Here is a 25,216-nt window from a genome sequence, read left to right as displayed (position 1 = left end):
AGAGAGACAGAGACAGACAGACACAGAGAGAGACAGACAGACACACACACAGAGACAAAGACAGACACACAGAGACAGAGAGACAGAGACAGACAGACACACAGAGAGGGGAGAGAGAGAGAGAGAGAGAGAGAGAGAGAGAGAGAGAGAGAGAGAAATGTGTGTTCCCACACTGATTCTGGAAATAGGATGAAAATAAAAAGAGAAACAAAAAATACAAAAATCAGAGCCCTCCCTCCCTCCCCTGCACACAAGGGGAAGGGCCAGGCACAACCTGCCACCTTTGCAGACACTTAGCCATCTGTACCCCAGGATAGATACCCCAAAGCATAACCTTGACCTAGATACTGAGCCCTATTCCCTCGCTAAAGAAGACCTCACAAGTGACGGGGTCAGGAACAGGCCTGACAATAGCCTATGACTCACACTGGACAATCAAACACCATCCAGAGACACCATCCCAAGGGCTCACGTTTCAGCCAGAGCCACCTCCTCCCCAGTATGACTGCCATTTCGATGCCATTTAGCCACCCTCTCTCCCAGTCTGCGTGCTCTGGGCCAATGCCAATCCCTGCAGACTCCATAGCTCCCACAATTTACTCATGAAGACAAAAAGAAACGTGAGTGCCAGCCCTGGGCAAGGGACACTCAGCACCAAGACTGCCTGCTGCTGTGGCTCCAAAGTGAAACCAAGGAAGAGGTCTGTCCCAGGGGCTAAGCCATAGTATTCAGGGTCACTCACTTAGACCTCCTTCTCCAGGGGCTTGCCAACTTGGGGAACAGGCTCAAGTACCCCCTCCTCACAGGCACATGCCTGTGAGCCCAGCACTGAGAAAACCAAGGCAAGGTTAGCCTAGGCTAATAAACATGAGACTTTAGGTTTGAAAACAAAGATCCTTCTCTAATTGTCTTTTGAAGAACACTGGACTTTAAGTCAAGTCGGTTCCGTGTCTTGCTGTGGGTCCTTGGTTAAGTCTTCCTGTCTCTCTGAATCAGATTCCCTAATACGAATGATTTCACTCTGTGCATCTGCAGCAAAGTTCAAGGAGTGGACTGGGGGTGGGAGTTAGAGACTAAGAAAGGTCTGCAAAGAGAAAGCCAATAATATAGAATTGAGAGGTAAACACATCTACTGCCCACTCCAAAACCACATACTGGGGGGCAAGCAAGGGCCTGGGGTGCAGCTCAGGGGTTGACCATTTACTTAGCAAGTGCTGGGCCCTGGGTTCCATTCCCAGCAGTGCTTGTGCATGTACACACGCGCATGTGCGCAAACACACACACACACATAAATGGATGACAGTGGTCCCACATCTCCCTCTCTGGCCCCTCCAGACAGGACGAGTGGATAAGAACTACCCTCTGGTCACTGGGCACACTGGCCCTGTGCTGGACATTGACTGGTGCCCTCACAATGACAACGTCATCGCCAGTGCCTCAGATGACACCACTGTCATGGTAGGAGCCAAGTGGATGCTGCCAGGCTGGGCAGGGAGCAGGGAGGTACCTCACCTGTGCTGGGGAAGGTGATAAAAGGGGCAGAGGTGCAGAGCTCTGCCCTGTCCTGCCCAGTTCCCAGATTATTTTTAGTTAAATACATACCCGCGCCCTCCCAGAATGCACTGCCTAGAACTAATTATAACCGTGGATAACTTGGGGCCCTAAGGGCAGGGGTACAGCACTCTGAAGTTTTCTTGACAGAGTGAGTGAGGAGGTTTTTGGAGAGCTCACAATGCTGCCGGGTTCTGAACTGCGGCTTCCACGGTGCTGGTACCACCACTCTTTGTCCTATATCTGACCCGTAACACTCAAGAGGACCAATAACACTAGGTGGGTGGAGCCATCTCTGTATCTCACCTACTTGTTGTCTTTCTTCTTACCTAGGTATGGCAGATTCCAGACTACACCCCTGTGCGAAACATCACAGAACCTGTCATCACACTAGAGGGCCACTCCAAGCGTGTGGGCATCCTGTCTTGGCATCCTACTGCCAGGAATGTCCTGCTCAGCGCAGGTCTGGGGTGGGGCTAAGGAGGGTCCCTGCTATAGAGGAGGGTGGGAGTGAGGAAGGCGGGGCTCAGATGATATGCCTGGTCACTCTGGACAGGTGGTGATAATGTGATCATCGTCTGGAATGTGGGCACTGGGGAGGTACTGCTGAGCCTGGACGACATACACCCTGACGTTATCCACAGCGTGTGTTGGAACAGCAATGGTAGCCTGCTAGCCACCACCTGCAAGGACAAGACCTTGCGCATCATTGACCCCCGGAAGAGTCAAGTGGTTGCGGTGAGTGCCTGGCCTGGCTGGCTACTCCCTAACACCCCTTGTTCAACACCAGCTGTTAGCGCCTGATACCCAGTCGTCAGAGGCTCTGGTCCTAGCTTTTACCTGTTTTATCCCTACTCCAGAGATTAGTCATGACCTCGCCCCCTTCCGCACCCCTTGCAGGCTCTACAGCCTCAATCCCTACCCTGAGTAAACTCCCAGACTGCAACCCTCTGCCTGCTCCGGTTCGCTCCCCTCCCATACATCTAAGAGCTCCGAGGAGGGCTCCTTGCTTTGAGATTGAGGAGGGGAGAAGCTGGAAACTCCATCCTCCAACCAGAACCTGCATGAAACCTGAGCTCCAGGACCCTCTCCTCTCAGATATCCAACGCCATCTTCCAGGGTCTGGGGCCTGACCACCGAGACCTGCCCCCCTTCCCACCCATTGACCCACTGGGAGGGGATGAAACAACCCTCAAGCATTGCTTGTCCCAGCTGAGTGCCCTGGGAGGCCAGCCTCCTTCTAACCTGAGGTGTCGGGTGCCTGCATGTCTGCTTGGAGCACAGGCGTGGCGCGGCTGGGAGCTGGAGGGCGGATGGGCGGGCACTCTAACCCACTAACCCTGCGAGCAGGAGCGAGCCCGGCCTCACGAGGGCGCCCGCCCGCTGCGGGCCGTCTTCACCGCAGACGGGAAGCTGCTCAGCACCGGCTTCAGCAGGATGAGTGAGCGGCAACTCGCACTCTGGGACCCGGTAGGCCAGGCCGAGGCGGGCACCTTGGCTCGCTTTGCAGGGTCAGCCGGGAGCAACCTCCTGAGTGGTGGCCGGGCCCAAGAGGCCCAAGTGGAGCACAGGGCTCCCTTGTGGGTAGAACACCACTGCAACCCCAGGAAGCCTGCAGACATCACCTGCCCCAATGATCAGCCTGTGAGGGTGCCTAAGGGCTGGGACCTGCTGAGAGCTCCAGGCCTCCTGCTCTCTCTCAGCCCCGATGTTCTCCAGGCCAGGGTCCTGCTACTGACCTCTGAGAAGCTGCGTTCTTAGGACTCCTTTTCCCCACTCCCACCCCACACTCAGGTTGGCAAGGTTGCTCAGTTTTCCATCTCCCGAAGGCAGGCAGCAGGGTGATGCTCCTCCCTTCTCCCCCTTCCCCCCAGGAGAGGTTTGCAGCCCACGAGGGGATGAGGCCCATGCGGGCTGTCTTCACGCGGCTGGGTCATATCTTCACCACGGGATTCACCCGCATGAGCCAGCGAGAGCTAGGCCTGTGGGACCCGGTAACACAGCTGGAGGCTTGGGGTGTGTGTCCCGGGGACTGGCATCACGGGCGAGGGGCCAGACGCCCCGCACCCGCAGGGTATGCCCATTCCGACAGGGCTGAAGGTTGCTGCCACTTCACACCCAACACTGCCCAGTTTTGCTGCGTCGCCTGAAGGAGCTCGCGCTGGCGCCCCCTCCTGGTGATGCCTAGTCCCTGGGGGTGGTTTGCTGTGACTGCATGCAACCGCACAGGGTGTACCTGTGCGAGGGAAAGGGAAAGATGCGTCTAGGAGAAGAGCCTGTAGCTCTCACAGAGCTGTCTTGGAAACGCATGGGATTTGGGGTGGCCATAAAGCGAATTCTGAAGTAACCTGGGAGGATGAGCAGAGCTGGTCACTCTCTCTGTGCTCGGCAGAACAACTTCGAAGAGCCAGTGGCCCTGCAGGAGATGGACACAAGCAACGGGGTGTTACTACCATTCTACGATCCTGACTCCAGCATCGTCTACTTGTGTGGCAAGGTGCTAGCGGTTGGGCTGGAAGAACCAGGGCCAGGATGAAGTGTGAGCGCGCTGTCTGGCAGTGCATCTAAACTGGCTGGTTTTGCAGGGCGACAGTAGCATTCGGTACTTTGAAATTACGGAAGAACCACCTTTTGTGCATTATCTGAACACATTTAGCAGCAAAGAACCGCAACGGGGCATGGGTTTCATGCCCAAGCGGGGACTGGATGTCAGCAAATGTGAAATTGCCAGGTCAGCACTTTTGCCCCTCCTGTCCCCCTGTTCCTCATGTCAGCTCCGGGGCTTCCCCTAATTGTGCTCTGCTCTTTGGGGAAAAAGAAAGAAGGCATATTAGTCTTTTTTAGTGACAGTCCCAGCACTGTCCCACTAGCCTGTCATTCCAACAGAGGTGTTTTAACCCAAAACTGATAATGTGTGAATGGTAGTTACTCTGCAAGTTGACTTCCAACACCTTAGTCACAGACACAGGGATTTTAAAAGGGATAGGGGGTCAGCAGGAATGTTGAAATCCCCTCCCTTGTAGGTTCTACAAGCTGCACGAACGAAAGTGTGAACCCATCGTCATGACTGTACCACGAAAGGTGAGGAAGGTGGGCGTTGCTTGGAAAGCATCAAAACACAACCATCCAGCGCCCAGCTCACACAGGCCCTCCTGTCCACCCACCCCCTCAGTCAGACCTGTTCCAGGATGACCTATACCCGGACACGCCTGGCCCCGAGCCAGCCCTAGAAGCTGATGAGTGGCTATCGGGTCAGGATGCAGACCCTGTGCTCATTTCGCTGAAGGAAGGCTACGTTCCCCCCAAACACCGTGAGCTCCGGGTCACCAAACGCAACATCCTAGACGTGCGTCCGCCAGCCAGTCCTCGGCGCAGCCAGTCAGCCAGCGAAACCCCCTTGTCGGTAAGCTCTAATTTGATCGAGTCACCCTTACTCCATCCCCTGCCTCCTGCTCTCTGCCATGGTCTCGTCTGTCTTCCACATGTCAGCAGCAGCACACCCTGGAGACACTGCTGGAGGAGATCAAGGCCCTCCGAGAGCGGGTGCAAGCCCAAGAGGAGCGCATTACTGCGTTGGAAAACATGCTGTGTGAGGTGGTGGACGGCACGGACTAGCACAGCACACGTGCTGCGAAGCGCTGCACACTGCAGACCCAATGGGGCAGGGCGCACTGACTGGCAGCACCGGCTTTTGGTGTGGGACTCCGCACCCTGCCTCCTGGGGTTGGAATTAGGGGAGAGATCAGAAAAGAAACCCCATCTCCCACAGGAGGCCTGAACACACGGATCTTAAGTGGCAGGAGGTCCCAGGACTTTGCAGGATCAGGCCTCGGGGAGAGCCTGGGATAATGTGGCCTTAGCAGTGGTGCTTCATGGTGAGGTGGTGTCCCTCTCTGTCCCTTACCCTGGGCAGGGGAAGTGCTTAGTACTAGCGTGATGCCTGGGGATACTGAGGGGCTTAGGCCTAACCTCATAGGATGGTGATTCAACAGATATCCCCAAAATCTCAGGAAACTTCCCACATTTCTCCTAGTAAGCAGCACCCTGTTTCAGGCCCGGAAGAGCTTAACCTACTGGCTTCAACTGTCAGTCTATGGCAGAGGGCTCTTCCTATCTTCCCACTTACAGAGAGGGCAGCTTCTTGGAGACAAACAGACCCCTCCAGAGAAATCTCAGGAGAACTGGCACATGGAAGCAGGTTCAAAACACACACACACACACACACACACACACCCTCCAGCACTCTGCTGAATCTTTTAAAAACACTGAGGCATAACTAGTGAAATATTTCACTAAGTACGAGTCTGTACCTCCTGCACGGAAAGCCAATATGCTGCTCCCATCCCCCAAGGCACCATGAGGGAACCAGGCCTTGCCCAAACTAGGGGGCACCCCAGTCCCTTTTTGGAAGCCTGAGGAGACCTAGCAAATGCCAGCTGGACTGAGGACCTACCGGGCAGCTTTTATCCCAGGTCATCCATCTTTGCATTGAGGTTCCCAAGACCCCACCCACCACCCGCCCCCGTGGGCACTCCTCCCCAATAAAGTTAGATAGAAATGCATCTGGTTTGAAACCTCTTTTATTTGTGCCTCAGAATCAGTCTGGTGCCCCTGGCATCAGGGAAGGGAAGAGGAAGAACAATTTCGCTTTGTTGCTCTTTTCTTGACCCCCCTTTTGTGCCCCTTCTGAGCCCCTGGCGGAGAGAAGCCAGCCAGAAGGCAGCCCAGGGCAAGGGTGTGGTCCCTGCTCCATAGAGCCTGTGCTTCTTTAGGTGGGTAGGGTAGAACAGGGAGAGCCGGGGTTAGCACCATTGGATAAAGGGTGTTAGTCAGCCCCTGAATGGGGCAAGAGGGGTGCACAACCACAGAGGGCTAGCAGCAGCTGGTAGGAAGGGGTGGGTGGTGGTAGTGGTGCCAGGGCCCTCATCGACGCTTTTGTGTCGGGTCTAGTACTCGCCCCCAAGCCAATATGCTGCTCCCATCCCCCAAGGCACCGTGAGGGAACCAGGCCTTGCCCAAACTAGGGGGCACCTTAGACACACTCCCTGATCACAAGAAAGACGTGCTGCGGGCATGGGGATTCCAATTCCTGGCTGCCTAAGGAGAAGCTAGGACCACCCTGAGACACAGGACAGGTGTGGGAACTGGGGGAGCTGGGCACCCCGCTAAGTGCACTTGACGCTGAAATGCCGGGGTGGGGAGGGGCTGGACCCTTGACGTGCTGGTTTGTGTCTGGGACAAAGCAGCGACACAGCACGCAGGGCGATCAGCTGCCTCCCGGGGGTGAAGAGCTGAGATGCGAAGGCTTCAGGGACAGTGTCCTGGAGAGGGGTCAGTGAGCAAGGAGGACCAGCCATAAGGAGCAAGGGACGGGGACAATGCTCCTCTCAAGGATTCGTTTCCTTTTCAATAACACCTGCCTCCGCCCTTGGACAGATCTGAGCCCAGAGAAGCGGATTAGGGGTCATGGTACAGCAAAGCAGGGAGACCAGCCACGCCTCCAGGGCTCTGGCCTGGAAAGTTACTCCACGCCTGTATCAATCCCCTGGCATCTCAAGCCTGATGCGCTGCTACACCCCCAATGCAATGGCTCCAGACTCCAGCGGCCGCTCGGCAGGTGCGCAGACCCGGGTCCTGCGTGGAGTGGGCGACGGTCCCAGTAGGAGGCGCTACTGTTCGGTCAGCGAAAGCCGCAGGATCCGCTCCAACTCTTCCTCCTCCTGGCGCGCTCGCTGCCGCCTTTCCTCCTGCTCCTGAGCTGACAGCTCCATAGCCAGCCGCAGCTGCTCGTCGTAGCTCCGGAACACGTGGCTGCTGGAGCGGGGACCTGGGCTGGGCCGAGGGCTGGGCACTGGAGCCGGGGGCATGGGCTGGCGCTGCGGCGTGGGTGGGGCGCTCCTGGGGGCGGGGAGGATTTGTCGAGCGCTCCCCGCTCCCGGTACACCTGGGACACCTGCTCGTAAGCGGGGCAGGAGACATCGTGGAGGTCCCAGGGCTGGGCAGGCTTGCCACCCTCTAGGGGAAGCCGTGAGTCTCGCTGGGCTGTCCTGGCCCCACCCAGTGGCGGCAGATCCCAGGTCCCTCCAACCTGTCGTTGAGGGTCTGAAGGTCCAGGAAGCTAGGTCCCTGATCTCTGCACATGCCTGGAGCACTGGCCACCCACCCCGTGCCAGGGAAGGGGGTTGGCAGAAGCCATCTTGATAACAGGTTCTTGATACCAGGTGGAGCCCTTTTGAAGGCACTGAGGGTTCTCTGGGCCTAGTAGGGTTCCAGTGTCACTGTGCAGTATGATGGCTTAGTGAGGGTCTCTGTGCATGTGGGTCTGGGGTAGGAGAGGAAACAGGCACCTCTAAGGTCTCTTTGGCCTCGTGGGCACTGACCTGTCCTGTCGGCGGCCTTCACAGGACATGGGGTGGGTGCCAGGCTTGCTGTTGGTTAGCGCCTCCCAGATGGTGACCTGAAGGGGAAAGACTGTTAGCTGGGCTTGCCTGCACTCGCTGTGGCTTGGAGTGGCATCGGGAACACACCTGGTCATACTCGCTGCCCGCCTCAAGCAGGCTCTGCTGGATGGCAAACTGCAGCAGGTCATCATCTTCATCACGAGTCGCAGCCTCTCGCTGGCCGCCCAGCACGCTGTAGCCACGTGGGGCCTCGAACAATGCAGGGGAGATCTCACAGGCACGGCAGGAGGCTGGAGGCGTGGGCCAGGGGTCAGGTGTGGGCTGGGCTCACCCCTTGGTGTGAGGGTGGGGAAATGGAGCCGAGCTTGGGAAGGGTAGGACTCTGTGGGGAGTGGAGGGTCTCACTGGTAGAGCTGGAGCTGCTGACGCTGGAAGAGTCACTGCCAGGGGAGGGTGTCTCGCTGCTGGGGCTACCTCGCACGGAGGGCACTGGCTCATCGCAGCCATTGAGGTTCCCGAAGGTGATGCGGGCGTTGAGGATGTGAAAAATCGGGATTTCTGAGGATAAGGAAGCTATGAGGCACTGTCATCTAGCCCCTCAGACCTTAGGCCCAGATTGCCTCTAAACCTCATCCTCTCCAAGCGGCTGAGGAGAAATGGGGCTGGGCTGTGGGGTGGGTGGCTTACCAATCTTGACTGGGAAGCCAGGAGGCAGGCGCAACGTGATGAAGTCCCGGAGCTTGGCAAAAAGTGCATTGCTGACAGCCATGAGGTCAATGATGGGAGCTACCTGCTCACACAGGGACAGGGGATGCTCCTCACACAGCCACAGCTTGGCCTTGAACCTGGTCCCCCAGATCCCAAGGGGTAAGGGAAGCTGTAGGAAGCCATTGCCTCCTAACACCTCTTGGACCCCTGCCCTGCCCATCCCTCCCCAGAAAGAGCAGGGGCCTCACTTCTGTGTCTTGGTGGTCAGTTCCATGGGACGGCCCATGTCCCGGTTGCCAAGCTCAAAGTTGGGGTTGAAGTATTCTTCTGCAGTGATGGCAGGGGGATTGGCTTGGCTCAGAGTCTGAGTAATCAGGGTCTGTACCACACAGGAGGGAGTCCTTAGTCCCTGAGTCCAAATCAGGGGTTGCTGACACATCTCTTCCCCCTTCCAGCATAGGGCTGTCATGGCTTTCTCCACGTAGGTCATGGTAAGCAGGGTACCACCCAAAACTCCTAAGCCATATCCCCACCCTTCAAGACAATAAAACTCCTAGTACTCACCCCATTTTGGGGGCCCCCATGCTGCTCGGCAATTCCCAGGAAAGACTGCAGAGGTGTCTTACAGCCTAGAAAGAATGTGGGGTCTCAGGGGATACTGCACCCCCAACACACAGGTGCCTGGGGTAGGGGTGTGGGTAGCTCTCCCACCCCACATTTCTAGTCACTTTCACCTAAAAACGATGATGACTCTTGAGAACAGGGCTCAGGACCACTGCAAGCTTGGGTAAAATGAAAGGACACCTAAGCCAAGCATGGCGGGTGACATTTTAATGCCAGCACTCAAGAGGCAGGAAGGAGAAGGGATGTCTGTAAATTTGAGGCCAGCCTGGCTACATGAAGAATTTGAGACCAGGGTTACATAGTGAGAATCTGAGACTTGTCTCAGTCAATCAACCAACCAACCAACCAATCAATCAATAAAAGCACTTAAGGCTCAGAAGAAACTTCCCAACATGCTGCTCCCTAGGTTGGTGACTATGGACAGCAAAGCACCCATCTTCTCTTTGGGAGTGTGTGTGAATGCTTCCAATTAGGTGTTTCCATATTAATGACTTCACTTTGTTCATGTACAGGTAGGGATTACGTGTATCTACTTGAGACAGGTTAGCAATGCCCAATGGACGTGTGTGAAATAGATAAGCACATAGACTCAGTGGCAAGGATCCCTGACTTTTCTATTCAGGTTCTGAGACAGATGACTAGATTAGCCTCTGAATGGTATGCATGCCATTTCTCTCCCAAATGTAATACAGACATTAGTAATCAATCACTGAGCCCAAATGAGCCCCAGGATCTTCTTTGCAGTGTGTTACACAGCTATTTGAATTGAAATCTATTCGTCTGGCTGAGCCATCCTGGCACTGGGCTGCCAGGGGATGCTGTTGGGGACACCCAGATGGGAGGTGTCCCTCCCATCCTACAGCATCTCTCCCCATTTGCCTCAAGCTCATTACCTTTGACCTTGCCTTTGTGTTGTTCCGAAAGATGCTCTGTCCGTGTCCGGGTGATGAGCTCCACGTTAGAGGCCCCATATACCTAAGGACAGAGACCAAGAGGCTTGAGGACGGCCCTGGTGCCCACACGCAGGGGAATTCTAAACACTCCTACCAATAAAAGTCTTAGAGGGGACCTCTGCCCCCATCTTTAGGTATGTTGGCAAGTAAATATGGTAAACTATTTACTTTGTCATTTAACAAACCTTTTAATGGTGCTTGGGATGAAACCCGGGGCTTCTGGTACACAGCAAACGTTCTACCACTAAGCTGCAGCCCCAGCCCAGACTAGCAGATGTTTCGGAGCAGTTAGATGCCAGCCATTGAGGCAGGCATCAGGAATACAAATGTTGAACGACCCAACACAGTCCCTGCCCCTTTAAGAGTCACATTCTAGTTGGAAGGACAAGAAATTAGACAGCTTAAAAAAGTGAGATGCATGCAATAGCCGAGACACCTGAGGCATCTTCTCTGAGCATACCGACCAGGGAGGAGACATGTACAGAGCCTTAAAGCCTGTGTCAGCTCCTTCATTCATCATGTGCTGGGCAGGTGACAGTTTTTTAGAGGCCTGACCTTGAGGTCAGGTGGCCAAGATATGATCCCTAAGCTCTGCTACCTATAACTGTGCACACTGCCTGGAAGTGCTCCTGTGCCTCTAGGTCAGTGCGCCAATCCTTGTGGCCTCAGCTGCAGGCCAGGATAACAGGCGGCAACCCCAGCTTGGGGGAGTGCTTAAGATTAAGTGGGGTGCTATGGAGAGGGGTTCTGTACACATCTGTAAAGTGGGGATAGGAGCGCCTGCCTGTTGTGAGGAGTAAATGGGGGTGGCTTAGGTGTCCCTGCACCACAAGGCTGGGGAAAGTGGATTGAGAGCCCTCTGCTCAGCACCTGAGCTCACCTTGGCCTCGTACCCATTCACCATCTCCGTCTTCTCGCTGCGCCAGCCCAGAATGCCAGTCTTGTTCCTGGGGAGGTAGAGTGGTCCATGAAAGAGTGGCCCATCAGGTTGGCTTCTGGCTAGGCAGGCTACACCAGCTCACCTCTCAAAGGAGATGTTCTTGGTGTCAAGCTGTGTGGTGACAACAGGCGCAGTAAGCCTGCTCAGCACCTGTTCCTCCGAGGGCTGGGCAGCAGCCAGCAGTAGCTCCCGATCCTGCCCGGCCAGCGCCAGAGTCTCCATGTACACCACACGGCGGTCATGGTCAATCTCCATGACCACGGCACTTGTGTCTGCCACCAGGGAACAGCACAGGGGTCAGGGTGGTCTGGGGCTGTCCGCTGTCTCCCACCCTGCCCTACCTACTGCCTGACTGACCTTGACCCCTGAAGACGAAGCTGCGGTTCCCTCGCTGCCAGGTCATGTGGTCAAAGCCCAGAAGCGTGGTGTCCACCCTCAGGTTCTGCCCACTCTTCCACACTTTGTAGGTGTCACTAGGGCAAATCTTGGATACCAGAGGCACTGGGTGGAAGTGAAGGTCATAAAGAACTTCAGTTTCCTGAGCCAGCTCGGGGCACAGGAGTTGGAGCTGGTAGTACAGCCAGAAAAGAATCAGGGGACTCACAAGGGAGAGGCTCTTCCTTCACGGCCACCCCTCACGGAGCTTTGAGCAATCTGAGGCTGGGCACAGAGATGGCTCACACACGCTGTCTCTAGTACCTACTATGTGTTCATTCCATCACTCAACCTCACTCAAGCTTTCAACAAGTATTTACTGGCCACCAAATCCATGCCAGGCACTGTTCCTGGCACTGGAGATACAACACTGAACAAGGTAAGACCCCTGCCTGTTGGACTTTATACCAATGACAGGCACGAAATAAGCAGACCATTAGAGAGCAGAAGAAATCATAGTAGAATCATGATAGTCTCTGGGGCAACCTGGAGACACCTGGCTAGAAGCTGGCACTGAGCTAAGGCTAAGTGAGAAGGAGCCCCAGGAAGAGCACAGAGCCACACTCGAGGGAGGGTACAGTGAACTCAGAGTCCCCGGGTCAAGTACAGCCCCTCTTACCCCAACTTGTAAACTCCCATTTCATCTCCACATAGAAATCCTGGGCCTAGAGGAGGACAGAGAAAGGGACTAAGCTGGCATTAGACTCAGGATGCAGGGCCACAGTAGGCAGGAGGAGAGCCAGGACTCACCTTTCGAAGCTTCTCCAGGAGCATGGGGATGCCTGCCAGTCGCTTCACCACCCGCTGGTAGTCCCGGTACCGCAGCACCAGCTGCACCAGCTCAAGGTCCCTGGTGCTCACGGCCTCCTGCAACACTGGGGGAGAAGGAGTGATGTCACAGGGTAAGACTCCAGCACACTCCGGGTGAGTGGCTGACACTGGGTGCAGGGCTAAGGTAAACAAGGGTGCCCACCTGTCCAACCACTGCGGTTCTCCCTGCCCACATCTGCACCATGTGCCAAGAGCACACGGGCACATTCCAGGTGCCCCAGAGTGGTGGCCAGGTGCAGAGGAGTCCGGCCACGGGGATCTAGCTGTTCAATGTCCACCTGCGGAAGAAGTTGAGATGGAGCCCTGGTTACTTTGGAGGAACCTGACATGGACCTAAGCTGGCCACAGCTCTCTGGCTATGTCACCTGGTCTGGCTCACAAGGCCAACATGATGAGCTATGAGGTGAATGGAGAGGGGCCACAGAAGACAAGGAAGAAAGGACACTGGGAGGGAAAAACAGGGACTTTCCTTCCTGTTCAATAGGCCCCCAGGTAGAGTTAGTTATCTACCTGGTATCGTGGGCCTCCTGTGGAAAGCAGGGCAGAGATTGAATGGTAGTCCATCCAAAGATGCTGTTAGCCAGGGAGGATGCCTATGGCGAGACCTTTCTACTGGTCTCAGACCACACTGTCAAGAAGCACCACCAGTTTACAATGTTGGGACGACCATTGAGCATCAGTTGGCAAACAGCTAGGACAATACCTACACAGCAGTGCACACACCCATAATCCCAGCACTGGCAAGGCTGAAGCAAGAAGATCGTGAGTTCAAGGCTAGCCTGAACGACATAGTGCGCAACATCTCGCCCTCTTTCAACACTGGTAGTGCTGAAAGAATGTTCACTGCAGGACTTCAGAGCCCTGTGTGATGCCTTCGGGCTCATGCATCAACATTTTGCATATGATTTCAGGGATGATATTCCACTACACGCAACTACATCATGTTGTAAAAAGCATATGTGTGCCAGGCAGTGGTGGCACATGCCTTTGATCCCAGCACTTGGGATGCAGAGGCAGGTGGATCTCTGAGTTCGAGGCCAGCCTGGTCTACAGAGTGAGTTCCAGGATAGTCAGGGCTATACAGAGAAACCCTATCTCAAAACAAAACAAAAGAGCATATGTGTTAAACATAAATATTTAAATATTTCTCAAGAGTCTGAACTTCTAGTTCAATTCAGTGAGTTGACCATATGCTTGCTAACACCCTTCCAAAACCTTACTACAGGGCTTCTCTCCCAACCAAGATGAAGTAACAAAAACTATACAGATCATGGACAGGGTCACTATCACGTCAAAATACGTGAAGTAATTGTTTTTAGACAATTGACAACAGGTGTCTCTGACTGGGACCCCTGACCTGGTGACTTTCCAGGACTTCTACCTGAAGGAACATCCTAGGTTGCTACTCAGACATCAGAAGAGAGACTCAGAAGGCCCATCCTAGGTTGCTACATCAGCAGACTTTGTGGAAACAGGAATCCAAAGAAGGCAAAGCAGTAAGACGTGAAGTCCTGGAAAAGCGCAGGCTTTGAGGAAATTGGGAGGAAGGGTTGGGGAGGGCAAGAGAGAGCAAGGGGAAAGGAGACAGGAGAGAGCAAGGGGAAAGGAGACAGGAGAGAGCGAGGGAAAAGGAGACAGAAGAGAGCAAGGGAAAAGGAGACAGGAGAGAGCGAGGGGAAAGGAGGGAGGAGAGAGCAAGGTTGCTCCTTTACATAGGGGTTGCTCTGAGTCTTCACTGATTCTACCAGGCCTCATATGTGCACAGTAAAAAACAAGATTCTACAAAACAGACAAGGACAAAGCTCGCTGAGGGCCGCTATTCACGCTCAAGTCAGCTGGAAGAGTCTGTTGATTTCCCCACCTATTTAGTAGACTCCAGATGTTCTGTGACCCTTCAGAGTAGGAATAAACTGTCCTAGAGAAAAGGCCAACCTGGAGTCACTCAAACAGATTAAGAGTTAGAATCTGAGGCAGAGGCAGGCGATCTCTGAGTTCGAGGCCACACTGGCTTACAGAGTGAGTTCCAGGACAGCTACACAGAGAAACCCTGTCTCAAAAAAAAAGTTAGCATCCAGAACTGGAGAGATGGCTCAGCGGTTAAGAGCACTGACTGCTCTTCCAGAGGTCTTGAGTTCAATTCCCAGCAACCAAATGGTGGCTCACAACCATCTGTAATGGGATCCAGTGCCCTCTTCTGGTGTGTCTGAAGACAGCTATAGTGTTCTCATATACATAAAATAAATAAATAAATAAATAAATAAATAATTATTTTTTTAAAAAAAAGAGTTAGCATCCAAAAGGTCACACTCATTTGCAATTAATTTGCTAAAAGGAGGCCTACAATTCTTTAAAGCAGTGGTTCTCACTCAAGCAGGAGGTTGAGAGTCTTTTGAGAGTTGCATTTCGGATATCCTGCATGTCAGATATTAACATTATGATTCATAATAGTAGCAAAATTACAGTTATGAGATAGCAACAAAATAATTTTATGGTTGGAGTCCCACAACGTGAGGAACTGTGTTAAAGGGTTGCAGCATTAGGAAGGTTGAGATCCACTACTATTTAAAGGAAGGCAAAATGTAGGTATTTAATATGTATCTGCACGTCCAATATCGAGTCGAAACTTGGAAGATAGGACATGATGCAGGGTGGGTCTCAGACCTGTAATCCCAACAGACAGGAGGCAAAGGTAACAGTCCACGTAGCTGGGACTATCTAAGGAGGCTGTCTCCGAAGCCAGCCAGCATGCTCTCCGGTGCGTCTTACTGTCTGCAGAGCATCTCTCTTTCTCTTAACTCTCATATATAAACCTAAGTTAAATAGCTATATTAAGTTCCAACTCAATGTCACTCAAAGAACAGCCACCCTTCAAAAGTTACTGCACATGTCATGAAAAATATGGTCTGTAATCAAGAGGAAAGAGCATTCAATAGACTTTCAGAAATTAGATAGTGGGACAATATGGTCAAGTTTGAGAATTTGGAGTTTTCTTTTGTTGTTTTCTGAGTGAGCTCGTGCTATGAAGCCCAAGCAAGGCACTGATGCCTGATGCACTCTCTCCTCCCCTCCTCCTCAGTTGGTTGCTGTTATTGTAGGAAGGAGGAGTTAAGACACCGTCTTAGCTGGCCTTGAGGTCTTAGCTGGCCGTGAACTCAGGATGTAGCTAAGGCTAGTCTTGGATCCTTGATCCTCTTACTTCAGCCTCCCAAGTACTGGGATTATAAAGCATGTGCTACCACACCCAGTTTGACATCTGTAGACCTATGGACCTCTAGGTGACATCACCATAAATTGCCTTGACGGCTCCAGACTAATGTCTTTATAGAACACACAGAAATGGAGACAAAGAGTCTGCAACCACAGACAATGGGTGCCTGGTGCTATGGGAAGTCGGAAGGGCAGGGACGGGGTCTTCTCTAGAGATGTGGAAGGCGTGGAAGGCGCATACCTCTTACTGACACTTGAAATTTCTGAGAGAGGAAATTTTGGGCCTTTTGTCTTAGAGTTTTGTTTTTTGTTTTTCAACACAGGGTCTCACTATGTAGCCCTGGCTATCCTGGAACTCACTCTGTAGAACAGGCTGGCCTTTAATATGCAGAGCTCCACCTGCTTCTGTCTCTCGAGTGCTGGGATCAGAGGCTTGCACTCCTATACTCAACTGTAAGTTTTCGTTTTAACTCATCCATTTGGGGGGCAATTTGTTGTGGAAGATAACCCTACAGAACCAAGAAACACAATGTCCCCATAATCAGCTGACGCCAGGCCCCGCACCGTCAGTCAGACACGGGGAAGGAGGCCTGGATCAGTGGAGCAAACAGAAAGGGCCTCTCTCTTGCTTCTCAGTGGAAGGGATGTAAGCCCAAAGGCGGCAATGAAAGCTCACAGTGCCAGGGTGGAGGAGAGGAAGACTCCATGTAACACTCTACATCTAATGAAAATACTCTTCCAAAATGAAGGGGAAACGGAGACTCAGTGGCGGGCCACAGCTAAGAGAACAGACTGCCAGAAGATGTGTGGAAAACGGTCAGGTGGGAAGAAAACGATACCAGATGGAGACATAGATCTCCACAAAGGAGTGGAGAAGCCAAAAATGTTACATTTGCAAGTATAAGAATGTCGGTAAAATATTTAAAACCCACAAGAATAAAGAGACGTTAGCAGATGAGAATCTCAACACATCTTCAGAAGATGGATGGTCGCGGAAGATCACTTCTGACATTACTGTAACAGAGAAAGCCAGCGTCCACAGCTAGGGAGGGAACCCGGAACAGCAAGCCAGGTCACCCCAAGCTCATCAGCATGAAGTGTGCTGGACTTGGGGACACTGACCACAGCAAAGGACAAGGTTATGGAGCACAGCACTGGTGCTCCTTGGATACAGGGCTACCAGCAGCTAGGACACAGTTGTGTCTTGTCTCCGCCTCCCCACCCCTCCACGCAGGCAGAGTCCTTCCTTGGAGGAAGTGAAGGCCCCAGTGACCTCTGAATAGAGATGTTTGGGGTTGCCATGATGGGTAAGTAGCTTACTGCCCAGTTGTCCTATGTGTCAGTGAGCTCCAGGCCCCATTCTCACAAGTGTCCCTGCAGCCACATGGGACTGGAGACAAAGTGTCCACTGTGAAACCAACCCAAATAGACAATGGGATGCTATGCTCGGGAGACTGCCTCTGTGGCAGTGAAGGGACCTTGGTGAGGACAGCAACGTGCACCCTCAGGAAAAGATGGGAAGATGACTGAGTTCCCATACTGCGAGCCCCTGGCCTCCTGTGACTTGGGTCTCCGCCCACTGCCCTGTGCTCACTTCCAAAGCTTCTTCCACACCTTCCCTGGCGAGCTTCATTCCTGCACAGCTGCCCCTGGCTCCCCTCACAATGGACAGCGCCTCACTTCGCTGCATATTCAGGTTAAAACGAGCAGCACAAGCTTGCGGCAAGATGGTTCTGCAGGTAAAGGCACCTGCCATCAAACCTAACCACCCAAGGCTAATCTCAGGGACCTACGTGCCAAAGGAAAAGAACTGACTTCCAAAATTGTCCTCTGACCTCAACACATGTACAGTGGCATACTCATGCCCCTAACCCCTCCCACAGAGGGGGAGAGAGAGAGAGAGAGAGAGAGAGAGAGAGAGAGAGAGAGAGAGAGAGAGAGAGAGAGAGAGAGATAACACTTTTAAAAATAAGCTGGGCTGTGGCGGATTTCTGAGTTCGAGGCCAGCCTGGTCTACAGAGTGAGTTCCAGGACAGCCAGGGCTACACAGAGAAACCCTGTCTTGAAAAAAAAATAATAACAATAATAATAAATAAATAAAAATAAAAACATGCACCTCCTCTTCCCCCACCCCCTTATTCTAGTAAGGCTTTGGGCAGAAAGTACATGGTTACCCCACCTCTAGGACCTTCCCTTCATCATCTCTTTTATGTCCTCTCTTTCCTTCATCTTCCATATTTAACCAACCCGTTAGCGTGACCTGTAGGCTCAACCTCCAAAGCAGACCTAGAGGTCCCTCAGTTCACAGTGGTCAGTCTCCCCCTCACTGCTCACGCCAACTCTCACGCCTCCACATGACCAAGCCAAGCTGAACCCAGGGAAAGCAGAGAGGCGGCCCAGTGGTTAAGAGCAGGAGTTGCCCCCGTGGAGGAATCATATTCGGTTCCCAGCACCCAAATGGTACCTCATGATAACCAGTAACTCCAGATCTGATGCTCTCCTCTGACCTCTGAGGATGTCAGGCATGTATGTGATACACATAGGTACAGGCAGGCAAAACACTCACACACATAAAATAAGATCAATAAAATAAAGGAAATAAAATTAACTCAGGGCTTGATACACTTTAGCACAAATCTCACCAGTGGGTTTTTGTGTGTTAGTATAGAGTCCTAGCCCTGGACTTTCCTGAAACTCATTTACCTCATCCACCCTCCCACACTCCCATAATCCTATTCCAGCCTTCTTTGTCATCTTAGAAATGATCCCTTGGACCTCAATATTATGATTTGCCCCCCCCAAAGGTGTATGTGCTGGAAGCCCAGTCCTTCCTCATACAGCAGGATAGAAAGGCAGCAGACTTCTGAGAGCTGGGGCCCACAGGGAGGTGATTCAGGCGTTGGCCCCACCCTGGGAAGGACAGGATCACAAGAGCAGGTCAGGTCTCAGGGGACTGAATCAGCTCCCACAAGACATGGTCATTACAACATGAGTTCAGCTTCCTGGCTCTTTGCCCCATCCCACCCCTGTGTTCCTTCTGTACACCCTGATTTATTCACCATACTGTGACACAGCCAGGTGGTCCAGGCCAGATGCTGCCTCAGTGCTCCCTTTGACCTTTCCAGCTCCCAGACTTATGAGCTACTATGACCTACAACAACCCCTTTTTCTTGTGAAGTCTTCAGTTATGCTACAGGGTTTTGGTTTTGTTTTGGTGGTGTGGGGGGATCAAACCCAGGGTATGTCTTGCTGTCTGCTAGGCAAGTGCTGCACCACAGGGCCACATCCCTAAGCCATCAGGAATTCTGTCATAGCAACACAAACAAACACCAAGTGTCTATAGAACCTTTCTCTCTCACTTCTGGTTGCCACCAAATGTCACATCCTTAGATTAGTCTGCCCTGACAACCAACCTGAGGTGACAGTTGCTGCTTATCTTACCGCTGCCCCTTATCCTGTCTCAATCTCTGCAGCGCCCTGGGCTTGTTTACCTTCAGTGTCTCTCACCTAGGCTCTGTACTCTGCAAGGCTAGATCCTGCCTACCTTGCTCATCAATGGCTTCCCAGGCCCTGGAGAGCATGTGTCATGTAACCAGTGGCTAATGCACATTTGTTAAATAAATGACCACATTGAGGGTCAGGAGAAAGTAATAAAAGAAAAAAAAAAGCATGAGCGTGATAAACCAAGAGACATACTTCCGGGAGTATTTATAACGACAGAGGTGAGTGCACGAGGCGGGGAGTGGAAGACAGAAGCCGGCTCAGTAGAAACCCAAGAGCTGTGGAGACAGCTTGGTGCACAAAGCACCTGCTGCTCTGGAGGCAGCACCCCCAGGCAGCTCATAGCCCCTGTCCCTCCAGCCCCAGAGGGTCTTACGCCTTGTTCCAGCCTCCTCAGACACCTGCACTCATGGCACATACCTACATGCAGACACAATTTTAAAATAAAATAAATATTTTGCTTTTGTTTTTGTTTTTTTATTGTTTTTTGAGACAGGGTTTCTCTGTGTAGCCCTGGCTGTCCTGGAACTCACTCTGTAGACCAGGCTAGCCTCAAACTCAGAAATCCGCCTGCCTCTGCCTCCCAAGTGCTGGGATTAAAGGCATGTGTCACCACCGCCCGGCTAAAATAAATATTTTTAACTTAAAAAAAAAACTCCTATAAACAACTAAATATTTTAAACCATGGAAATGAATTCACTTGTCAAAAATAAGACATTTGGGTGCATGAGACACAGCCCAGTGGTTAATGGTGTTGCTGTCCTACCATGACGACCAACTTCCATGTCAGGCAGCTCACAAATGCCTATAACTCCAGCTCCAAGATCTGGCTTCCCAGAGCTTGTCCTCCCAGAATTTCAGATACACACAAATAAAAATAAATCTTTTTTTTTTTAAGACAATTTCAAGACCAGGTGTGCTGGCACTGGTACACACATACAGGCATAAACATACATTAAAACACGGTTTCAATGCACAAATGGGCTCAGGACTTGACATGTCTGTTGTGGCATGCACTTTGCATGTGCGTGCGCACACACATAGATGAGTGTAATAAAAAATTTTTCCTTTTTTGTTTTTGTTTTTCGAGACAGGGTTTTTCTGTGTAGCCCTGGCTGTCCTAGAACTTGCTCTATAGATCAGGCTGGCCTCAAACTCACACCACTGCTGCCCAGCTAAAAAATTTTTTCTTTGTTTTTCACTTTTTTATGTGTCTGGGTATTTTTCCTACATGTATGTCTAGGCACTATGTGTATGCTTGGTGCCTGTGAAGACAGCCAGGAAAGGGCACTCCGTCCCTGGAACTGGTTATAGATGGTTGTGAGTTACCATGTGTGGTTTTGGGAGGTTTTGTTTGGTTGGGTTTTGGTTTTTTGGTTTTGTTTTGTTTTGTTTTGTTTTAACTGAACCCAGATCCTTTGCAAGAGCAGCAAGTCCTCTTAATCACTGAGCCATCTCTCCAAATAGTAATATTTTTTTTCAAAAAGGTGAATAAATTTTTAAAATAATCCAACAGGTACTTCCCCCGGGGTTGCAGGTGAGCTACTGGGCATCCCCTACCCTTCCCTAGATGCCCTTGCTAGGGTAGCTAACAAGGCCCCAGGGAACTGGCAGGCACCCTGCCTGGCAGCAGGGCCCCTGTGGCCTCAGCTCTCAGCTCTGCAGACTAGACCTCCTGCAAGGATGCCTTTCCCACCCCAGCTCCTCAGACTGTTCCCAGTGTCTGCCCTCAGGCAACACTGATTCCAGGGTCCATGTGGACCCCCGTGCATCCACCCAGACCCTACAGCGTCTCCCACTCCTATCCAGAGCAGGGCCTACAGCACACGCGGCACTTTGCCCTGGGCCCAGGTGGGAGAATTCATTAATTTCTTCTGCAAAAGCTCACAGCTGTTTGTTTAATTGCCGCAATGAAAAGGTTTCCATGAAACCCAACACCCGCCTCCTGGACCCAGCAGGCTCAGAGAGAATCAAAGCAGAAGTCATTAGGGTTAAGGGCTGGGGCTCCCTGGGCAGAAGCTTCCCTGTCTCCACCCATGAGCAGCACCCCTGTGCACACGCACACCAGTGTGCACACGTACACTGGTGTGCACACACACACTGGTATGCACCGGTTCCAGAAGAAAGCATGCCCTACCTACATACCTGAGCCTGTGCACCCTTAACTGCACAGGCACAGGTGTGCCTAACTGCTCTCTAGCCCTGCAGGAGTTCACTTGTGTAACGTGTGCTTAATAATGGCACACTCAGTCTAAACACCCACACGCACTAGCAGGGTGTTTTTCAAACTCTTTCAGCGTGGACAGAAACCGTTTGTCAAGTAAAGCCTTAAAAACACTTGCCAAATATACAGTAAGTCTGGGCACCGAGAGGGCGGGAGCTCACAAAGCCTGGGCCACTCTGTCTCCTCCTGCCCACCTCCTTCCTAGGAAAAATGACTGGAGTCTGATTTAGTCATTGCTTCTGAGAGCTGCCACTTAACACAGGGCATAAGGACAGGCATGCCTGAGCTTTCTCAAGGGTGAGGAGGATTGAGGTATTTCCTCGGAGAACATGAAGTACAAGGAAGACTGTGGCCACAGGAGGTGTGGGACTCCTGACTGTCCGCCCTTCCATCCATCCCTCTGTGGCCCTTCCTTCCTTCCATCCCAGAACTCATTGATTTGGATATGTGTATGTTTTTGAGTTTGTGGCCCTCTCTGGTGACCCTCCTAACTGACTAACTGTGGTGTTAGCCCACACCCAGGACTACCTACTGTACTGAGGGCAGGTGCCAGGTGTCCCCGAAAGGTTCCCATCATAACTGTTACTTTGTTTATTCAAGTGCATTGGTGTTTGGTCTGCACGTTTGTCTGTGTGAGGGGACTGGATCCCTTGGAACTGGAGTTACAGGCAGTTGTGAGCTGCCGTACAGTATACTATACTATAGTATAGGTGCTGGGAATTGAGCCCTGGTCCTCTGGAAAAGCAGCCAGTGCTCTTAGCCACTGAGCCATCTCCCCTGCCCCCATAACTAGTGCTCTTATTAGGACCCCACAATCCTATCTCAGTGACCTCTAAGTGGGAAAGATGATGGAAAAAGCCGGAAGAAGGGCCATGACAGAGGCAGCCCCAGAAACAAACAAACAAACAAACAAAACCCAATGGTTCCCAAGGCTATAGTAGGACCCCCTTGAGAATCCTTGCTGTAAGGAGAACATTCCTATTCCCATGGCCATCCCTTCCCCCCAACCCCCCGCCCCCAGCTCCAGAACCTGGGCCATGCTGGGCTACGGAGAAGTGGCATAAACCACTTCTAACCACCAGCTTCCCTGCCTGGCAGGGCGCCAGGCTCCGGCCAGGTTCCTTCCTTGCCCAGCACCTCTTAACCGCTCAGCACTCCCAGAAGAGCCCCCAGTAGCTGAGCCACACTGAAAGCTCTCTGTTTGGCCTTACTCAGCCAGCCAGCATTGCCAGGCCTGCCCACGGGAGGCCTCTGCAGGCCTTTGTTGGAGGAAAGCAAAGGCAGCTATGCCAAGCAAGGACCAAGAAGACCCGGCTGCCAAGTGCTTGAGGAAAGCTTGGCTGATTTCTACAGAGGCTTGTGCCAGGAGCTCTTGAGGTCAGGGACCCCCGCACACCATCTGGATGATAAGAGTCCATAGGAGTGTTGAATGACCTCAGGTAACTCACCCCCAGGTTTGTCCCGAGAGGACATCGTAATGCCCCAAAGATGAGACAGTACAGATTTGAATACAAGTGTCACTCTGTGTCAGCCCTGGGGTTAGGGTACAGCCAGGGACTCTCCCACCAAGGCTGACTGGCATGCTGCTTCCTGGTATTCTGGATGGAAAGAGAATACCTTGCTTGGACTCCCCGTAGATGAACAAGAGTTAATGTCACTGGTGCCCTATATTCTTCTGGCTTGGATGAAGAACAGGCAGGCTGGTGTCCATTTCAATGTGGCATTAACTCACCAGGGCCAGAATAAGGTAACACAGTACCTAGCTACTATGGCAGCCAGAGCTTGAGAGGAATGTCTGAACAGCCCTGGCCACCATGACCTGCAGCAGCTCCCTGGCCCAACCTCTCCAGCAAGATGGCTGACTTGAGGTCTGTCAGCAGAGGCCTTGATGAAAAAGCCCTTTTCTGAAACATTCCACTCCTCTCTAGTTTTAGGAAAAGGACCACCCACACCCTCTGGATAAGGGAGTGGAGCTGAGACATTCTGAGGATTCAGTTTCTAGCCTTCTAACAATCCCTAGATCTTTGGGGACTTCCTCAGGCAAGGAAAGTAAAGAACAGCCAGAGAAAACAGGATTGGATCTTTATGTCCTGTGTTCTGCACACTGTAATCCCAGAACCAAATCTCCTCCAGGGCAAGCATTGGTACCTTGGATTTGCTTTCCCAGGCTCTCTGACCCCCTGTCTTTACAAAGCCTTTATGACAGAAAACTAACTTGGGGAGACCTTGTCGAAGCAGAGGTAGAAAGGAAGGGAACCCCAAGGCTAGCCCAGAGGCTTGCAGGCCCAGGTTATTTTATTATTAAATGGGATACAATGCAGAGCTGAATGCTGTACTGGTTTGGAGGCTCAGAGTGAGTGTCAGATGGTCCAACCTTCTCTGATTCACAGTCTGATGTCCAGCCTTGGCCCCTTCCCTTGGGAATTAGACAGGTTTTCATACTGAGCTTCCACAGTGGAGGAAGTGGACCCACAGCCTCTACGCTTCAGACCGTAATCAAGCCTGCAAATCTGAATCTTTAAGCAGCCCAGGGTAGTCTGGGCCCAGCTCTACCCACTGCCTCCCCTGAGGGGGTGAGGGGTGATGTTGGCACCATGACTGCTTTGCCAGTTGCCAGGGTAGCAAGAGCAGAATTGAGGACTCTTAGTGACTTGCGCCCACCTTTGTCCTGAAGAGTGGCCAAGAAACCATTCCCCAGGCTTCCTGCTTGGTTTGGTTTTCAGATACAGGGTCTCACTATGTCGCCCTGGCTGCTCTGGAACATGAAGTACACCAGCTGGCCTTATGCTTGGGACAATCCTCCTGCCTCTGCCTCCCCGGTGCTGAGACTACAGGCTTGCACTACCACTTCTGGCTCCTGGGCTTCTTTGAAGTCACTGCCCAGCCCAAAGCTGTCTGACCCACAGGTTTCTCTGATTGGCAGAAAGCAGGGAACCCCTGTTCTGTGCAGGACCTCAAGTCCTTCCTGTGGCCCCCTGGCTTCCTCCACGGTGAGAAGGTAGGCCCTAGCACCAAAAGGCAGGAGAGTGCCTTTCAGCACCTGGACAAGGCCCTTTGGAGCTTCCCAGTAGGGTCTTCACTCCAGAACCAGGGCTGAGATCTGAAGCACACATGGGTTCTGTCCACTCTAAACAAACAAGAGATCTGGTTCACCAGGGAGTGAGAGGGCACTGGGTGGGGCTGGAATGCCTGAGGGTGCCACACAGCTTGTTCCCCATCTCGTGTGGGCCCCCTCCCCATGCAGGCCTTTCTCTGCACATTCACGCGGGGATGTCGCGCCGAGATCGAGTGGGGTGGACTCTCCCACCACATGGAGCACAGACAGACCCGACAACCCCTCCCTGTAGTCCCTTCAAGCCCTTCTTCAACGGAGAAGAGCACAGGGTCCCTCCACAGCAGTCTCGGAGGGCCCAGAACATGTGTGGGCCACCGGTCCTGGAACCAGAGAAGCAGGCGGGGGCCCGCTGCCATCACCCTCTTCAGGTCAACAAGCACAAAAGCTTCGGCTGCAAACAAAGAAGCGCTGCAAACTAGCCGGGGAGGCGGGACAGGCGGCGCCGCGCCCCCTCCCCACGCCGCGCGGGCGTGCGGGGCCATGGTCCCCGACGGCGCTCCTACCTGGCCGGCGCGGACCTCCTTCTCCAGCTCCCGGTGGCGGTTGTGCCACACGAGGTAGTGCAGCGGGTACTTGCCCTCGGGCCCCTTCCTGGCGGAGGCGTTGGCGGGGATCATCGCCCGCTCCTCATGCCGGGGCCGCGGCGCCCGGCCCGCGGGGAGGGACGGCGCGGGAGCCGGGGCCCGGGGCCGCGGGGCGGACGGCCGGCGCTGTCTGCTCTCGGGG

At 52.9% G+C, this 25,216-nt stretch overlaps 2 protein-coding genes across 12 annotated transcripts in view; one reads left to right on the top strand and one right to left on the bottom strand.

Moving 5' to 3' along the window:
* The window catches only part of Coro6 (coronin 6), a 9,674-nt gene extending 3,562 nt beyond the window's left edge, over positions 1-6,112 (top strand). For 2 of the 10 annotated variants that reach the window (XM_028759265.1, XM_028759263.1), the window contains 9 exons: positions 1,336-1,458; positions 1,885-2,014; positions 2,108-2,289; positions 2,902-3,021; positions 3,944-4,048; positions 4,137-4,282; positions 4,575-4,632; positions 4,724-4,954; positions 5,041-6,069. In XM_028759265.1, coding sequence (XP_028615098.1) covers positions 1,336-1,458; positions 1,885-2,014; positions 2,108-2,289; positions 2,902-3,021; positions 3,944-4,048; positions 4,137-4,282; positions 4,575-4,632; positions 4,724-4,954; positions 5,041-5,166 — 1,221 coding nt within the window. In that variant the 3' untranslated portion in view covers positions 5,167-6,069. Of the gene's footprint in view, positions 1-1,335; positions 1,459-1,884; positions 2,015-2,107; positions 2,290-2,901; positions 3,022-3,425; positions 3,546-3,943; positions 4,049-4,136; positions 4,283-4,574; positions 4,633-4,723; positions 4,955-4,975 lie in introns of all 10 variants that reach the window. The other 8 variants (XM_028759261.1, XM_028759269.1, XM_028759268.1 and 5 more) reach the window with 8 other exon arrangements.
* Position 6,113: 1 nt separating this feature from the next.
* Positions 6,114-25,210, bottom strand: Ankrd13b (ankyrin repeat domain 13B). Of its 2 annotated transcripts, none has more exons than XM_028759257.1 (15): positions 24,994-25,210; positions 12,586-12,721; positions 12,363-12,487; positions 12,232-12,277; positions 11,535-11,678; positions 11,260-11,449; positions 11,118-11,184; positions 10,178-10,259; positions 9,225-9,289; positions 8,909-9,039; positions 8,640-8,797; positions 8,358-8,510; positions 8,079-8,242; positions 7,932-8,008; positions 6,114-7,504 (listed from the first exon to the last, which is right to left on the bottom strand). In XM_028759257.1, the coding sequence occupies exons 1-15, from the start codon at positions 25,105-25,107 to the stop codon at positions 7,105-7,107; spliced, it is 2,052 nt and encodes a 683-aa protein (XP_028615090.1). In that variant the 5' UTR covers positions 25,108-25,210; the 3' UTR covers positions 6,114-7,104. The 2 variants fall into 2 exon arrangements, with proteins under 2 accessions (XP_028615090.1, XP_028615091.1); XM_028759258.1 differs by having other exon boundaries at positions 6,114-7,449.
* Between the last annotated feature and the right edge of the window lie 6 nt (positions 25,211-25,216).

Source organism: Grammomys surdaster, unplaced genomic scaffold, assembly GCF_004785775.1.
Source record: "Grammomys surdaster isolate TR1022 unplaced genomic scaffold, NIH_TR_1.0 126278, whole genome shotgun sequence".
Lineage (NCBI taxonomy): Eukaryota > Metazoa > Chordata > Mammalia > Rodentia > Muridae > Grammomys > Grammomys surdaster.
This window is presented reverse-complemented; position numbering and strand designations above follow the sequence as displayed.

Coding starts and splice junctions, on each gene's coding strand:
- Ankrd13b (XM_028759257.1), bottom strand. CDS start 25,107: ATGATCCCCGCCAACGCCTCCGCCAGGAAGGGGCCCGAGGGCAAGTAC. Junction 12,722..24,993: donor AGGAGGTCCGCGCCGGCCAG/GTAGGAGCGCCG, acceptor CTTCTTCCGCAG/GTGGACATTGAACAGCTAGA. Junction 9,290..10,177: donor ACACAAAGGCAAGGTCAAAG/GTAATGAGCTTG, acceptor CATTCTTTCTAG/GCTGTAAGACACCTCTGCAG.